Raw genomic sequence first — 18,362 nt, 5'->3', positions numbered from 1 at the left:
CTGTGGGATCCTGCTTAGACAGCATTTGTTGGCATTGCCTAAATGCCCAAGAATGTTGTCTTGGTAGGCAGCTCTCTCCGTGTTTTGAGGCTCAAGGCTGTATGTGTTGTATGCTGGAATCAGGCAGTTGATGTGGGCAGCCCCGGCGTGTCATCTCTCCACTCACTTTCTTAGCGAACCACACCGGTTATTCAGCAACAGGAGAAACGCAGCTCCCAAATGGGGCAGTTAAAATACAGCTAAACCTATCATTTAAACCTTCACCCGGTTTATTTTGAGGTAAGTCCTATGTTTTTATGTTTCCTTGGGTCGGTTCAAAAGCAGAAGAACGTTCTAAAGTAGAGACGTTGCGTTAGCTGCTTGGCTAAGTGTAGCATCCGTTTGTGTTTTTATGAGGCTTATCCTTTCAGGCCTTCATAACCGTTAAACATTTAATAGTAACTAGCGTTAAGTAAATTATGTTGTTGTTCAGCACATGTACTATTATACTGTTTTGAAGGAAAAATCTCTTTGAGCCCTACAAGAAAGAAAAGTAGTCGACGTGTCTCTTAAAGGTCTCCGCTAAACATGCTCAGATGCTAACTTTGAGTGCAAAAGTCATCTGACTGATAGACTTTTTAACGTCTGAAATAGGACAAAACAAGTAATGTTTTGATTATTAAGCTGATCAGAGTTTAAATATAGGTGTCATTAGGAGGTTTGGCAGCCATAACTGCAAATATTTAGCTCGATGTGCTTGTGCTCTCAGTTATCTGTAGACTTTCAACTAACGTTAACGTACGTAACATAAAAAGAAATAACATTGAAAGTATGTTTTTATGGCAGATTGATTAACTAGTTCATCGTTGTTGATTTAGTTAATCTAGATCATTATATGTCCTGATCGAACCAGTTGATGCATCACATCAATCCAAATTATAGCTACCGATTGTCTTTACACACTCGGCTGCAAGTTTGTTGATTTTATTTCAGTGTGTTTGATATCAAGATTATTGGATTGCAGCATAGTTTATTTATACTGTGACAGTCTTGTAATCTAGTTACTCAAGGGTTTCATCAAATAGAAATAATGGTTTTGGATTGTGGAAAGTGTTGTTGGTGTTGGCATAAGGGGACTCTTGAGACTGATCGTTCATGGTCTACATGTTTCGTGTTCCTCTAGATCACGGTGTCTTCCTCTCACATTTCAGGGCAAAGGCTGATTGAATTTTGCTCTTTCCATTGCAACTGGAGAGGTTCAGTGAAACATTTTGATGCCGAACAATAGAACTAGGCCTGTGCTTGTGGGTTGATTGGGTGAATCAGTGTTGCAACTCTTACTGTTATCAGCTGAGGCTTGTTGTAGAGCAGTGTTTTTCAGTTTCACAGGATTTAACTTGGAGAAAGAGCTAGAACAACATACAGACTGTCTGTTTAGAGTAAACCATCCACCAGAGTTGAAATCAGCATGTGAGAGGAGAGCGGGCATCTTCGTCAAGGCTGACTCATTCTCCACCATTTGACATCGCTTTCAGAATCAGTTTTGATTTCATCTGTTACAGTTTCTGTTCCTGGTCTCAAATACCAGTGGTCTAAGAACAAACAGTTTTGCTCAAGCTGATTTGTGTTTTATTTAGCTAAAGTTATCTGACTTTCCATTGTCTACTTATGGACTTTCCATCACTACTGTTGAAAGTAGAACCTCGGGTACTTCTAGAGGTGACTGACTGAGCTTTATATGGTGAACTGAAATCTTTCTGACAGTCTGATCTGTTTTAAGCACAGTGGGTTTTTTATAATGTAGCAGCTTTGTGGAATCTGAGACTGATGCTTTGCTTTATCTGATATTGGCCTGCTGGTAATGGTGAGGTAATCTGCTGGAGGCGGATTATGGCGCTGTCCTGCGTAGCTGTGGATCAGTGGGACGTCGTGACCCTGGGGAAGTGGCGCTTAGTAAAGCCTGTTCCTCTGGGTTATTGTGAATTTTATATTTGAATGGCTGTTTACAATGTGTGCGGTCACATGTTGGGCAAAACTTCAGTTTGTGGTAACAGTTCATTATGGAAGTTCTTTTTGTTCTCCGATTTCTCAGACTTTTAGGCCTGTATGCAAGTTGATATTTTAAAGGCAAAATGAAATCAAACTGACCCTATTAAATGTCTTAAATGTTTGTTTGCTTTCACCAGCATGTACAACACCATTCAAAAGTTGGGGATTGCTTAGACTATTTTAATGTTTTTGAAAGAAGTATCTTATGCTCACCAAGCATGATTTTTTTAAACAAAAATACAGGAAAAACATTCATATTGTGAAATATTATTACATTATTACATTTCACATTACAGCATTGTAAATGCATTTAAATGCATTGTTTTGCCACGCTGTTGTCATTACTAAAGCTCGCTTGCTGATGGTGTGTTTTGTTGTCTCTCTGTGTTTAGCGGTGGCCTGAGAGTGTGTGGCCATGGGTGACACAGAGCTGGAGCTCTCCCCTGCCCAGCTTGAGGAGCTACAGCAGAGCCCATCCGCTTCCTCCAACTCCTCCACCTCCTCGCTGTCCCTGCCCTCATCTCCTTCCTCTGGCACTCGTCCCCTCACCAGCTCCAGCCCGAGCACCAGTGAAGGCCTGCCTACATCCAGCCCCCCTCTAGATGTCATATCCGAGGGAGTGGGCGAACTCAGCCTAGTCATCGATACCGAGGTGGCTAAGAAAGCCTGCCAGGAAGTTCTTCAAAAGGTGAAGTTCCTGAAGGCAGATGGAGAAGTATCTTCAGCCAGCTCAGAGCCAGTTTTAGTGAACGGTACAGCACACCCCGAGTCCACAGATGGAGGAAAACCTCCCAAGATCAGCCAGGAGGAAGCGGAGCCTGTGAAGAACGTGCGGCGCCGACAAAAGAACAACTCATCCAAGCAGTCCTGGCTCCTGCGGCTCTTTGAGTCCAAGCTGTTTGACATCTCCATGGCCATCTCCTATCTTTACAATTCTAAGGAGCCCGGCGTGCAAGCCTACATCGGCAATCGACTCTTCAGCTTCCGGAACGAAGAAGTGGACTTCTACTTGCCCCAGTTGCTCAATATGTACATCCACATGGACGAGGATGTGGGCGACGCCATCAAGCCCTACGTGGTGTACCGCTGCCGGCAAAGCATCAATTTCTCCCTGCAGTGCGCCTGGCTGCTGGGGGCCTACTCTTCTGACATGCACATCTCCACGCAGCGCCACTCCCGTGGCACCAAACTGCGTAAACTCATCCTGTCAGATGAGCTCAAGCCCTCCAGCCAGCGCATCCGCAGGGAGGTGCCGCAGCCTCCCCCTTCCTGCCCCCCACCCCTCCATCATGGTCAGGGCATGAGCGAACACAGCCTCTCACCCTCAAAACGCACCCACCAACGCTCCAAATCCGACGCCACCGTCAGCATCAGCCTCAGCAGCAACCTAAAGAGAACTGCAAGCAACCCCAAAGTAGAGACCAGCCAGGATGAGGTGAGACACCTGTTACGTCACATGCTTGCTTACCTAGTTAGTAATATGTGAGCTGCTTTTAGATGATCCATCTCTGGCCGTCGCTTCCACCTCCCACAGATGTTGTTTCTCAGCTGTTTCATGCAAATGCAGAAGGCAAACAACTCAGATTTGTATGGTTTCTATGGCTGCACTGGAAAAGGCGTGTCGATGTTCCACTTGATGTGGTGCTGACACTCAGAAAAGCTCTGTAAAAGAAATATTCATATAGTTACTTTAATGGCAGATGGATGAGCAATGTGAACTTCCTTCCTAGGCAGCATCCTAACTGAAATGGAACCTAAAAAGTGACTGATTTTCATAGGTAACAACTACAAAATATAGTGCTACATAAAAAGCATAGAAGAGTCAGCTTACAAATGATTCTGATATACTTTTATGTTAGCATGCAATTCATTTTGACATCTAATAAGCATCGTTAGAAATGTTGAAATGAAATGTATCTTGCTATTTTCTAAACGCAGGTTATTAATCTAATTGTGAGTGTTTCATCCATGCATATGTTTTGAAGTTGCTTTGACCTCATAATTTTTAATTAGAAGGACAAAACTCCCTTTCCACTGAAACAACAGATTTCTTTATGGTGATGTTTGCAGGACTTCTCCAATAATTTAGTCCTGCCACTTTTTTTGTTTTTTACAATCGACTGCAAGCTCACATAAAGATCTGCCTTCATCCGATCAACAACAGATGAATAGACCCAAGTTCCAACTTCCAACCCTATATTGTTTTTCATTTTCCACAGTACGTTTCATTCATATGTAAGTCACAATATGGGAGAAAAGATCTGTCACTGTTTCCATTTCATCAAGACTTTAAAATGCTGTCTAGATGCGTAGTTAGGTTTTTAAACCAAGATGTCATCTTTTAGTGTGTTTGAGTTGGTCTGCCACGTGGCACCTATAAATGTAAATTTTCAGCTCTAATCACAGTGAAGGCTGAAGCCTGCAGGGGGATGAAGAGATTTTTGTTTTTGCTCTAAGAAAATAATTAACTACCACTGCTCACTGATTCCCAGAAGAATGATAACAGCTCTGCAGCTCTTCTGTTAAGACAGGCCCTCTCTCTTTGTGTTCATTTGCACAGTCATGATGGTAGTCCTAAGGGCTCATGCCATTAACAAATCACCTCTCATACTGCTAATAAGTGGCACATTGCGATACAGTTGCAGGATTAGATCCGAGGTCAATGTGACAGACAGATTAGATCCTGTTTGTACGACATGGATCAGATTATTCTTTTATCACAGGAGATTCCAGGTAACTGTCAGGCTGACATTAAAGCGATAGTTCCCCCAAAAATGAAACCCCTAAGACCCATAAGAAAGGGTCAGAAAGCTCTCAAATTTAATCAAAAATATCTTAATTTGTGTTCTGAAGATGAACAAAGGTCTTATGGGTTAGGAATGACATGAGAGTAATTAATGACAGGATTTTCATTTTTAGCATTTTAATTAACCAAATGAGCAAATATCTGCTATACATACTATATAAATACACCACTCAGAAGTGAGCTTTGTTTTAAATGGTAAGATTTTTGTTTGTTGTTTTGTTAAATATTATTTTGAAATGTAATTTATTCCCCTGATGGTCTGATTCAGCAGACATTATTACTCAAGTCTTCAGTGTCACATGATCCTTCAAAAATCATTCTAATAGGCTGAGTTGCTGCTCAAGAAAAATGTTCTATTATTATCTATTATTAATATTATTTTTTCTATCCATGTTAAAAGTTCTACTTAATATTTCCGTGGAAACCGTGATGCATTTTTTCAGTATTTTTAATTTTATTTTCATGAATAGAAAGATAAAACTACCATATTTATTTATAAAAGAAGACTTTTCTTTACTTTCTTTACTTGTCACTTTGATCAGTTTAATGCATCCTTTCTGAATAAAAGTTTTCATTTAATTAAAAAACAATTATTACACTGACCCCAAACATTAGTGTATTGCTCACATTTACATTTTATGTAAATATGTCAATAAGGATATTAATTCATTTGTGGGTGTCACTGTGGTTTTTATAGATGTGTGTCCTTAGCTTGTCTTAGCCAATCATAAACCCAATTGGCAAAATTGGTATTAAAATTGAAATAGACTCTTTAATTGGTCTAGCCAATATGTCAATGTCTAATTTATAGTAAGATTACAGTTTATGTAATAGCTTTTCCACAGCCTGGATTTTAGTATAGATCATATTGACATGGCCATTACCTTTAGTGTGTCCAGAGTAGTGTATCAGTAAAACTGTAGGGCAGAACCTACCATGGATCAAGTTCTATTGTGATAAGTAACTTTAGAGCTCCCTTCCGATTTTCTTCATTTTAACCTTCAGTCGCACAGCACACACCCTCTGTTCTGACGTTCAAGCATGTGTACATGATCACTCGCCTTCCTCTTTTATCTTCCTGCATAGTTTCTTCCCTTCCCTCTTCCTCCGAACGTGATCTTTGGTGCAGCATGTGCTGCTATGGCAACAGCGATGTCGCCATTCACATGGCAGTGAGCCACTCCACTGGTAAATGGAGTAAAGATCAGCTATTATGAAATGCGTTGCTCCACAACTCCTCCACACTGTTTACACACTTCAGCGAACTTCTTTTGAGAGCCGAAGGTGTTAACGTAGGAATGCCACTTTGTGGTTTCATCTCCACCTTATGAAGTGCAGTGTAGGTGTCTAATGTGAATTGCGTTAAGCCTGAACAAACATTAGTCAGTATAGATTTGCTCATGATGTAAATGAAAATCCCAAAATGTTATATTGGAAACGGATGTGCCTTTTAAAAAGAAAAAAAGACAGCTTTTCTTGGTCGTTTGAGCATTGTGTCATGCTTATTTTTCTATTGGTGGAAAGGGTTCAGAGCCTTATCTTATATCACATACAAACGTCACTGATAAGTTAACCGATCTACTGTGATTTTATTTCCACATTTAAGCTGTAGTTTTTCAACCTAATCATGTAAATATTTAGGTCTGCTGGATTTTCTTTGTCTAAACAGTGAAGATTTAATTTAGAAAGATAAAACCAGGCTTATCATCTCCCTCTTTTTTTGAAAGCTTGTCAGGACAGAGATTTGCCTTGAGAGAAAGTCCACTATGTGTTATCATGTGGAATTTGGACCCCTGTTTGGTTATGAGGACTGATGACTCTTTCCCCCCCATCATGCCAATTCAACCAGAGCATAAATCTGGTTTACGGTGCAGCATTTACAATGGAAATGGATGGAGGAAATTTTTCGATCATATTAAAATACTCATTGTTTCAATAATATAGCTGCAAGTTGTAAATAATGTGTGTTTTGACATGATTTTAGTGGGACTAAAATACTAAATAACTAACTTTTTTGTCTCGATTTTTATCTGTATATATAATGTAATGTCTAAACCCCTAAAATGACCATAAGAATGATGACAACTTTACAGCTCAGCAAAACAGTTTTAACATGATAATTAGTGGAAGTGATTTATAAAAAAATATCAAATTTCTGCTTTTTATTCATCAAAAACTGACCCATTATAAGTTATGGTAACCTTTATTCTTGCTTTTTATGAAAAAAATTATAATAAAAAAAAAAAAGGGGATGAGTCAATTATTTTTAGTGGTAATCAGCATTATTATTATTATTTTTTGTACATTTTCTGAGTGGTGCTTGCTTGTGCAAGAGTTGCCTCCACAAAACACATGACCACATAAACAAGACTGAATTGTTAAGTGACTTTGCTGGATGAGGTACAAGTAAACATGACAGCTGTTGATACTCCCTGAAAATTAGAGCAAGACCGCTGTTTGACACTCCCTGAGAACTGAGACATGACAGCTGTTCAACAGCTGTAACACAGCCCTGGCGAACAGAGTTTGGTCCATGCAAGTTGAATGCAAAGTATGTTTATTAGTGGCCAATGCAGGGTTGTAATTATGAGTGTGGATCCATTGAGTTTCAGGTGGGTGGCAAGCAGCTTAGGTGGCCAATGATCATACGCTGTGGGGGAAGAAGCCTGGCAGATCTGGCTTGGATGCTGTGGTATCGTTTTCAAGATTGCAGAAGGGAAGGGTAGAGTCTTACTTTTCTCAGTTGCAGGATGTTAAGGGGCAGTTTTCTGATTTAGGGGCTAGTCAGGCTTCAGTGCTCACTGTGCCTGCACTTTATTTAATGCAGCCAGCTGGGTTGTGTGGAGTTGTTTATTTGCATAACCAACTAGTGCATCATAGACCAGGGCTCAACAATCAGGATGTTTTCATAGTTCATAGTTTTGGCCCTTGCAGAAACAATTATATTATTTTGTATTATTAGTTTTTTTTTTTTTTTTTGTATTCCATTTTTTTAAGCCATTTATAGGTGAAATCTTTGTAATATAGACTACCGTTCAAACATTTTGGCTGAGTAAGATTTTTTTGATAACTCTTTAGTATAGGGACCGAGTTCACCCAAAAATGAAAATTAGGCTGTGTTTTACTCAACCCTGAGGCGTCCTAGGTGTAAAAGACTTTATTCTTTCAGATGAATCCAGTCAGAGTTATATTAAAAATTGTCTTTGATCTTTCAAGCGGTTTCATGGCACTCAGTGGATGTTGCATTCCTTCAGTCCAAAAGACGTGAAATAAAAAGCGCCCTTCCATTAAATATAACTCCAACTGGATTTGTCTGAAAGAAGACATAAAGTTACATTCACCTAGGATGCCTTGGGGGTGAGTAAAATGCAACCTAATTTTAATTTTTGGGTGAACTAATCTTTTAAGTTGTTAGTTATTAGCATGCCTATTATCAACATATTGGCTGTTTATTAGTACTTCTAAAGCACATATTTTACATGACCATATTCTACATCCTTAATCTTACACAATACCTAAACTTAAAGGGATACTTCACCTAAAATGAAAATTTTGTCATTAATAAATTAACCACATGTTGTTTCAAACCCGTAAAAGCTTCGTTCATCTTCGGAACACAATTTAAGATATTTTGGATGAAAACCGGGAGGCCTGTGACTGTCCCATAGACTGCCAAGTAAACAATAGTGTCATGGACCATAAAAGGTATGAAAGTCGTCGTCAGAATACATCTGCCATCAGACGTGCAATCTGGGTTATATGAAGCGACGGGAACACCTTTTGCTTTTTCAGCTTTGATTTGAAAGAAAACAGCGCCTCCTTGTGGCGCGGATGATACAGAAGAGCATACACAGCATACGATGATATGGAGAGACAAAGAGGAGACTGTTGACAAAGGAATTGTTGTATAAAGTCGTTATTTTTGTTTTCTTTGCTTACAAAAAGTGTTCCCGGTGCTTCATATAACCCAGATTGCACGTCTGATGGCAGATGGACTATTCTGACGACGACTTTCATACCTTTTATGGACCATGACACTGTTATTTACTTGGCAGTCAATGGGACAGTCACAGGTTTTCATCCAAAATATCTTAAATTGGGTTCTGAAGATGAACAAAGCTTTTACGGGTTTGGAACGACACTGGGGTAAGTGATTAATGACAAAATTTTCATTTTGGGGTGGAGTATCCTTTTAACTATCTTACTAACCATTAATAGCATGCAAGCAGCAAATTAGGAGTTTATTGAGGCAAAAGTCATAGTTAATGGTTTGTTAATAGCGAGAAGTAGACCACAAAATAAAATGACAGATTTTAATTTTTTTGCTCAGCAGGGACACATTAGATTGATCAAATGTGAGAGAAAAAACATTGTTCATTGTTACAAAAGATTTTTGTTTGAAATTTATGCTGTCCTTCAGATCTTTCTATTTATCAAAGATTACTGAAAAAAATTGTATGGTTTCCACAAAAATATTAGGCAGCAGTTTTTAACAAGAAATGTTACTTGAGCTCCCAATCAGCATATTGGAATGATTTCCAAAGCATCATGTGACACTGAAGACTGAAAATTCTGCTTTGCCATCTCAGGAATAAATTTTATATATATTTAAATAGAGCACAGATATTTAAAAATGTAATATTTTGAATTTGTACTGCTTTACTGTATTTTGATTTTTTTTTATATATATTATAGTAAATAAATTATCAGTACATGCTATTATTTATTGAATATTTGAATCCTATTTGGCATTGTTGTTGTCAACACTATTTAACCATTGCAAAACCACTGTAATGCAGACTTTTTTGGCTTACTGCTTTAGTATCTGGCAGGAAGTAAAACATTTTATGTTCGTGGCCTCTTTTTTTTTTTTTTTTTTTTTTTTTTTTTTTTTTTTTGCAGAGTGTTAGTGAGCAGGAACACACAGTGTGTGTCATGTGAGTAAAAGCATGATTAATTCATGCAGTCTGGAGGTTAATGCAATAATGAACAGTGCCGTTAGCATAACTTGTGTATCTGTGTCTCATGTCCACACACTCCAGCCTACCACTCCATTTTGCAGTAATATAGACTATACGTATGTCATTATTATGATAATAATGATAATAATAATATAGAAGTACAGTACTATTATTATTATTTGGATAATTAACAGGAGGATAGTAGTTGTTGAAATAAGTTTTCATGCTTAGCACTGTCTTAACCAAACTTGGCGTGATATATCAGCAAGCAATTAAAACAGCTGTGATTAGTGACAGTTATTTCTGTGGAATTACCACACCCAATGTGAAAACTCATTGGTTGAAAGTTCTGGGTCTCATTACAGTACATTAAACATTAAATATCTTCTGATTTGCTGATCTACAGGGGTTTTTTTTGTATAGTGCCATAATCGGTATGATCCAGGATCTTTGGGAGTGTGCGTCTGGCAATCCACCCCATAATGGCTATTGCGTAAATGTCATTTTCTGATAAGGGTTTATGGTTGGGTTTCTAAATCATGGCCATTTTATTTTAATATTTAGATGATAAAAGTAATCCAGCAGTGAGGCGCGGCCTTGCTGGAGGAGTGTGTATAGATACGTGTGTGTCTCGTGTAATCCCTCATCTTGTCCTCACCACCATCACGGTGCTTTACATGGGTTTGATCAGAGCGGCTCCCAGTCACCATCAGCAGCCAGAGATAAACATGACACAGTCATTTTTTCAGGCCTGCGGAGTCATGGCCAGGCCCTGCTGCTCAAACAGATGGGATGAGTGTAACCTTGAGATGTGTTTTTGTCTTGTTCTGACCCCCTCCACCCTCCCTTGCTCTTGCACTATGACTCCCCCTTCCCTGCTCTTCCTTTTCCCAGGATCTGAGCTCCAGCTCCGACAGTCTCACGCTAGAGGCTGGTACAGTAAGTCTCTCACATCTAATAACGCTCCTCTGTGCGTAGTGGGATGATGGCTGTGTTTGTTTGCAGGCGGGGGCTGACTCCACAGATTCCTTCAAATGTGTGCCTTCAAGATTTGCAATCATGTTATCAAATGTCACAAATTGGGCGTAGTATTGGCATTTTACATGAAAAGGTACAAATAGGTTGTGAAATTCTTAATCTTAATGTCCTTTTTTTCAATAAGGTGTCAACTTCTGGAGACAAAACTAGATGTAAGGTGTTATTTAAATTATCACTTATTTTCTATTTATTGTACTGTTTGCAATGATTTTTATTACTTAATTTTTTTATTATAATTGTTTTTGCAACCCTTTTTGGTGACTGAATAGAGTTTAAAACCCCAGTTTTATTGTTATTATTTAAAAAAAAATTTTTGAGAAAAATATTTTATCTTTTTTTAACCGTTCAGGAACAGGGTTACATGATAGTCATCACTTCAATTTAATAATAATAATAAAAAACTACAGTTAGTCTTATATTATATGTAGCATATCTTAGAATTCTCCAGTGGATGTAGGATTTGGGCCATTACTTCTTAAAGTAATAATACAACAGTTTGTACCTTATTTGTATAAAATGTCTGTTGGATGTTGCATATTCACGTGAAGACAATTCTTCATCTGTGAACTGATGGCATGCTTGCAAACACTTGTTCTTTGTGTGGTTGTTCTTTTCAGTTTTAGCTGTAATAATTATTTGGATGTGACATTTTTCTCTCATTCTCTTATTTAATCAATCAATGTCTAAGTGTAAGAGCTTTTGACTTTAATAATGTTAATATAGATGGGACAGTTAGATTTGTTTTGGGTTCTGTGATCAAGACCTTTGCTTTCTTACAGAGAGTTTGTAAACCTTGGCAAAGGAGAGAATTTTCTGGAAAGTGTTTTAATTTGGTGGAATGAGTTCTTTCCATTGGTGTTTTGGGTGTTCTTTTGAATATTTGCAAAGGATTAAGTAGTATTCTTAGTTCTTTAAAAAAAAAAAAAGGTCATGTTTTTGTAACCCGTTCTATATGGATTACAGATATCCATGTATAATCTGACATCAGTGGACCATAGGTCGCACATGTGGAGGAGTTTGATGAGTCTTTCTCCACATTTTCCTGTCCTTGGATGACCTTATGTATTTGTTTTAATACTTTTTCCTCATTTCAGGTGATGCTATTCATTCATGACTCGCTTGCTCAACCCTGTGGTCAGCTGTTGCTAAAACACTCTCTCTCACCATTTCTGATTAGTTTTTTGTCCATGCTTCACTTTGAGTTAAGAATGCTGTGCCGATCATGCATGCAGATTTTTAGCAGTTTTGAGCACTGCTCCACACATTCATGTGCAATAACTCATCCATAGAAAAATCAGTGACTGGTTTAGACTGGATGTACGGTCGGCTCCAAAATTGTAGGCTTTGGTATGATACCAGCTCTGATACTCCGCCATTTAGCTAGGTTAGGAGTGTTTTAACATTGGAAAAAATGACACATGACCTTTAAAGAGATAGTTCACCCAAAATGAAAATTCTGTCTTTAAAGGGATAGTTCACCCAAAAATGAAAACTGTCATTAATTATTCACCCTCTTGTCGTTCCAAACCAGTAATACCTATATTTTTGATGAATTTCGAGAGCTCTCTGACCCTCCCACAGACAACAAGGATCCTCACACGATCAAGGTCCAGAAACGTAGCAAGGACATTGTTAAAATTATTCACGTGACATCAGTGGTTCAACCACCATTTTACAAAGCTATGTTGATTACGCTTTGATCTGAACGTAAACAACGTATCCGCATACGGTGCTGCTGACACAGAACAGCATACGTTGTTTACGTATGTGATATTCTCTAAAATGGTGCTTTAGGGTGACGTGAAGGAGACAAATTGTTTTTTTTTTTTTGGTGTGTTGAAGTATTATAGTGGATTGATGTGATTAATTTTGTACCACTTTTTTCATGTGGATTATTTTAACCTTGTCCTTGCTTTCTGAGCCTTGATTGTGTTAGGATCCTTGCTGTCTGTGGAAGGGTCAGAGAGGTCTCAGAATTCATCAAAAATATCTTAATTTGCGTTTCTAAGATGAACGAAGGTATTACAGGTTTGGAACGACATGAGGGTAAATGAGAAAATAATGACAGAATTGTAATTTTTGCGTGAACTATCCCTTTAATTACTCACCCTTATTTCATTCCAACCCCTTAAGACCTTTGTTCATCTTCAGAACACAAATTAAGATATTTTTGATGAAATCTGAGAGCTTTCTGACTCTGTATAGACAGACAGCAACACAACTACCACGTTCAAGGCCCAGTAAGGTAGTAAAGACATTGTTAAAATAGTCCATTTGACATCAGTGGTTCAACCTTAATTTTATGATGCTATGAGAATACTTGTGCAACATTTTCTCTTCTTCCGCGCATGCGGCATAGTACTCTCATGAACGTGTGTCGAAGACTGACACAGAAGAGAAGAAATTGTTGAATAAAGTCATTATTTTTGCACAAAAAGTATTCTCTTCATGTCATAAAATTATGGTTGAACCACTGATGTCACATGGATTATTTTAGCAATGTCCTTACTACCTTTCTGGGCCTTGAATGTGGTAGTTGCGTTGCTGTCTATATGGAGTCAGAAAGCTCTCAGTTTTTATTAAAAAAAAAAAATATCTTAATTTGTGTTACGAAGATGAATGAAAGTCTTACGGGTTGGGAACAACATGAGGCTGAGTAATTACTGACTGTTTTCATTTTTGGGTGAACTATCCCTTTAACTTAGCCTTTATGCTTCACATCACACCGCCTGAATATCCAAACTGTGCTGAATATCAGCACATTGTTATCAGGTCACAAAATTTGTGAAATATTGGTATCGTGCCATTTTTAAATCAGTGGTACTTTTTAAAATTAATTTGTAATTTTTATATCATGCAGCCCTTTTTGTTAGAATAATTTCCAAATCTGTTTGCATATGTTTCATTTTGTGTGTTAAAATGACTTTTCTCTCTTTTCCCATCATCTTTCATTTCCTCTCTCAATCTTCATTCGCTCTCAGCCTGTGCGTCTGACTCCTCAGAGAGAGTTCATTAAGTCTCTCATGGGGATCGGGAAGAGACTGGCCACTCTGCCCACTAAAGAACAGAAGACCCAGAGGCTCATCTCAGAGCTGTCCCTACTCAACCACAAGCTGCCTGCCCGGGTCTGGCTGCCCACAGCTGCCTTTGACCATCACGTGGTGCGTGTACCCCACACGCAGGCCGTCGTGCTCAACTCGAAGGATAAGGTAAAGTTCTGCTGAGAAAAGAATTTACATTTTTGAAGTTTCTTTGTTCTACTGGGTCTTGAAAGACTCCTTCTTTCCTAATTTCATGTCTAAAAATGGTTAAACTATGCTTTTTCAGGCACCTTACCTTATCTACGTAGAAGTTCTGGAATGTGAGAACTTTGAAACGTCAAGTGTGCCGGTGAGAATCCCAGAAACACGGATCCGCAGTACGCGATCCGTAGAGAATCTTCCCGATTGTGGCATTACACCTGACCAGCGTGCCAGCAGCTTCTCCACGGTTCCCAATTACGACAACGATGATGAGGCATGGTCTGTAGATGACATCGGAGAGCTGCAAGTGGAGGTACTCACACAGAGAGACTATAAGGGCAACATCTACAAATTTACTGGTGTTTGAGAACTGACCTTTATTTTTTTTTTGGTCCTTAAGCTTCCAGAGATCCACACCAACAGTTATGACAACATTTCCCAGTTCTCGGTAGATAGCATCACCAGCCAGGAGAGCAAGGAACCTATTTTTATTGCAGCTGGAGATATCAGGTACACTTGGAGATAATGCATCAATACTTCCAAACAGTGAGAAATACAATACTAATTTTATTTAACTGGAATGTTTTTGTTATCTCAGACGACGCCTGTCTGAGCAACTCGCCCACACCCCCACCACATTTAAGAGGGACCCAGAGGATCCCTCAGCTGTAGCCTTAAAGGAACCATGGCAGGAGAAAGTGAGGTATGTGTATGACATTCTCCGCCAAGGACGGTTGGTTCATTCGTTTGTTGAGTCTGATTTAATCATTCCTGTGTCGTTGAATAGACGGATCAGGGAAGGCTCCCCCTATGGCCACTTGCCCAACTGGCGTCTACTGTCTGTTATTGTGAAATGTGGCGATGACTTGAGACAGGAGCTTCTCGCCTATCAAGTGCTGAAACAACTGCAGGTTGCACTCTTCATATTTTGTCTTTTAAAATGGGGTTAAATCAAGGGATGCATAATATGTCAGTACCATAGTCGATATCGGGCAGTATTGTATATTTCATTGTGCTCGCTCATTTCCCCTATTATTTTTTTTTTACATAATTTATTTTTTCACACTGTTCATTATAATGTTATGATGCCAAAATCACTTGTAGACTTTATAGTAATTAATTTGAGGTTTTAGTGTTTTAATTTTTAATTTATCAGCTTTTTAAAAACGTAGCAGGTTAGCGTTATTTTAATGTTGGTTCATCCCTAGTTGCATCACATTTTAATGTCATTTTAAATCTGTATTAATTTACAGGATATTGTGTTTTAGAAATATTAATGCACATTACCTTTGAAAAGTTTGGGGTCGGTAAGGTTTTTGAAAGAAGGTTTTGTGCTCAAATAGGCTACATTTATTGCAGCAGCCATGACTCCAGTCTTCAGTGTCAAGTGATCCTTCAGAAATCATTCTCAGGATTCTTAGTTGATTAGAAAGTTCAAAATAACAGAGTGTTTATTGAAGTGAGGTCTGCTTAGGCATTGTTGCTATACTGGATCTTCTCACCATCTTTGTTGTCTTCTAGATTATCTGGGAGCAAGAACGGGTTCCCTTGTGGATCAAGCCCTACAAGATCCTGGTCATCTCCTCAGACAGTGGTATGATTGAGCCAGTGGTCAATGCTGTGTCCATTCACCAGGTGAAGAAACAGAGTCAGCTTTTATTGCTCGACTACTTCCGGCAAGAGCATGGGGACTACAATACAGAGGAATTCCTTACCGCTCAGCGTAACTTTGTTCAGAGCTGTGCTGGCTACTGTCTCATCTGCTATCTGCTGCAGGTCAAGGACAGGTGAGAGAGACGATGCTTGAATCATGTCGGAAAATAGATCATTTGGATACGTTGTAACCACATTTTTTTCTCGTTTTTTGTCAGGCACAATGGAAATATCCTGCTAGACTCTGAGGGCCACATCATTCACATCGACTTTGGCTTCATCCTTTCCAGCTCTCCACGTAACCTGGGCTTCGAGACATCTGCCTTCAAACTAACCAGTGAATTTGTGGATGTAAGCACTGCTATGTTTATTTTTAGGAGGAAGTCATCATCAAATGTGGAGAAGGATTTAAAAAGAATGATCAGCTTCTCATTATCGGCCAGAATGTTCAAATCTGTGCATCTCTTTCAGGTGATGGGAGGACTTGATGGAGACATGTTCAATTATTATAAGATGCTTATGCTCCAAGGCCTCATCGCTGCTCGCAAGCACATGGAGAAGGTCATCCAGATTGTAGAAATCATGCAGCAAGGTATTCTTCATCTGAAGCTTCAGGGGATGAAGCATCTTCATCTTTCTATATTCATTTGAGGACGTGTTATCGTTCAGTTTTTCTTATAAAGCAGTTTATATGCTCTGCAGGTTCTCAGCTTCCCTGCTTCCACGGCTCCAGCACCATCCGTAACCTGAAGGAGCGTTTCCACATGAACCTGACGGAGGAGCAGCTGCAGGTGTTGGTGGAGCAGATGGTGGACGGCTCCATGCGTTCCATCACTACCAAGCTGTACGATGGCTTTCAGTATCTCACCAACGGCATCATGTGAGCGGTGGCCGGGGTGCACACGGACTACAGCGCTAAAACTGGAAAAAAGGCTGCACCACTTTGAAAACCACTCCTAACGCCCGTTTCCCATAACCACCCTTGTGTTTCTGCACCCTTCAGACTGATTATCTTTAAAGATGGATTTTTTGTGTTCTTTTTTTGTTTTTTACCCTGACTGAAGAGGTCTTGAGCTGTGAAGTAACTGTTTGTCGTCTTTTTTCAACAGCCTTTCCTTTCATTTAAACCCTCCCTTTTTTTGTAACGTCATGTTGCAGAACTCTGGATGCCCAGAGTTGAATTTTATCCAGCTTTCCAGTGCCTCGTTTAAACACTACGCTGCTCTGTGACTCACCTGTGTACTGACTGACTTCAACACCCAAGATTATCATCATCAGCTTTTTTGTTGCCATGCCACTAATTATACATACTTTGGATAAATAACATTCAGAATTTCAAAACACACTCACACAGTGGGGCGGAAAACAGGAGATGCTGTATCAAAGCCTGTAAATTGCATTGTGAAATGAGGGAGTACATTGCTGTATTGTTCAGCTTTGTGAAGTCAGTGTTACATGAACTGTTTAAAAGAGATCTTCAGCTCAGCGCCGCACAAGTCAGAGACCGATTAAGCCATGAAACGTTTGCTTAAAGTGCTCTCATTTGACCCTGTGAGAAGCGCTTGAGCCATAATAGGGTTAATGAAGCTTTTTAATTCAATATGGATGTGTTAAATGTCAAAACACCAAAGACACAAACCAGTGACTAATCATATAAGAGTTTTAGTCTTGAATTGATAGACGACGACGTAAAATAATTAGGACTTAATTAAAATAACCTGCTTTGTTTTCTAGGTCAAAACAAATGTGTAAAGAAACTATTTAGAGTTTCCAAAGGTCTAGACTGGAATATGGTGGACTGAGAGATATGAACACTATTTATTGCCCTTTTACAGATATTTCATATACTTACATGACACTTATGAAATGACACTTTCTCAAAGTTCTCTGTGGATTTCATTTCATTTTGTTGTTTTGTTTGGCACACATTATAATCCAAGTTGTGCTAGTTTGTACAGCTAACCTGAATTTATGATGTGCATTCTTACAGCTGATCTCAACCTGAAGTGGGCAGCCATTTTTAAATGTGTGACTGTGAGCCACTGGAGTTGTTGTTTTTTTTTTTTTTAACAGAGAGGAGTTGTTCAGAATCTGTTGCACAGGAGAAATGGAAAGGGCTATGAAAAAACGAGAGAAATCAACACATTCTTTCTTTGTTTTTATTTCCTCCACATGTACAGGTATAAAATTCCCTGCCTAAAATTACTAGTTTTTTTATTTTATATTATTATTTTTCTTTATTTTCATAGAAACTGGGCATGTGTTGAGCCTCCTCTTATTTCCCTGTGACATCAGTGCTTCTCTTAATAGTTTTAATTCATTCTCTTAGCGGGAGCCACAATTTACTTTAATTTGTTTGCTTGTGCGAGGGCAGTTTAGACGATGTGTACATTTTCAACAAGCTTATCTTTACTCTTTACTATTTTATACTTCTATTGTTTCAGCGTCAGACTTTCCTTTGAAACTTGTAAAACGGACCAGCTCTTAAGATCATGTGAATAACCTTCCTTGTGAATGTTCCTTTGTATAATAAATTAAATGTTCCCGTTACACAAATTGTATATTTTTAAAAAGTCTTTCAAGGCCCTGTAATTGATCATTTATTTATTTTGGTGCAAATGTGAATACATACCA

At 38.7% G+C, this 18,362-nt stretch overlaps 1 protein-coding gene across 2 annotated transcripts; it reads left to right on the top strand.

Annotated features, from left to right (window-relative positions):
- The first annotated feature begins 18 nt into the window (after positions 1-18).
- LOC109055617 (phosphatidylinositol 4-kinase beta) lies at positions 19-18,278 on the top strand. Of its 2 annotated transcripts, XM_042741432.1 has the most exons (12): positions 19-279; positions 2,421-3,463; positions 10,690-10,734; positions 13,815-14,042; positions 14,161-14,388; positions 14,476-14,585; positions 14,674-14,778; positions 14,863-14,986; positions 15,597-15,862; positions 15,947-16,079; positions 16,200-16,320; positions 16,431-18,278. In XM_042741432.1, exons 2-12 carry the CDS (start codon positions 2,444-2,446, stop codon positions 16,610-16,612), a joined length of 2,562 nt encoding a protein of 853 aa, XP_042597366.1. In that variant the 5' UTR covers positions 19-279; positions 2,421-2,443; the 3' UTR covers positions 16,613-18,278. The 2 variants fall into 2 exon arrangements, with proteins under 2 accessions (XP_042597366.1, XP_042597367.1); XM_042741433.1 differs by lacking the exon at positions 10,690-10,734 and having other exon boundaries at positions 21-279.
- The last annotated feature ends 84 nt before the right edge of the window (positions 18,279-18,362 follow it).

The sequence above is a fragment of the Cyprinus carpio genome, chromosome B16 (assembly GCF_018340385.1).
Source record: "Cyprinus carpio isolate SPL01 chromosome B16, ASM1834038v1, whole genome shotgun sequence".
Lineage (NCBI taxonomy): Eukaryota > Metazoa > Chordata > Actinopteri > Cypriniformes > Cyprinidae > Cyprinus > Cyprinus carpio.
Note: the sequence above shows the minus strand (reverse complement) of the source record. Positions and strands in the feature narration are given on the sequence as shown.

Excerpts from the sequence above, each read along its gene's own strand:
- LOC109055617 (XM_042741432.1), top strand. The coding sequence starts at position 2,444 with ATGGGTGACACAGAGCTGGAGCTCTCCCCTGCCCAGCTTGAGGAGCTA. Across the intron at positions 15,863-15,946 it reads CTGCTGCAGGTCAAGGACAG|GCACAATGGAAATATCCTGC; the intron begins GTGAGAGAGACG and ends GTTTTTTGTCAG. Across the intron at positions 16,080-16,199 it reads TAACCAGTGAATTTGTGGAT|GTGATGGGAGGACTTGATGG; the intron begins GTAAGCACTGCT and ends CATCTCTTTCAG.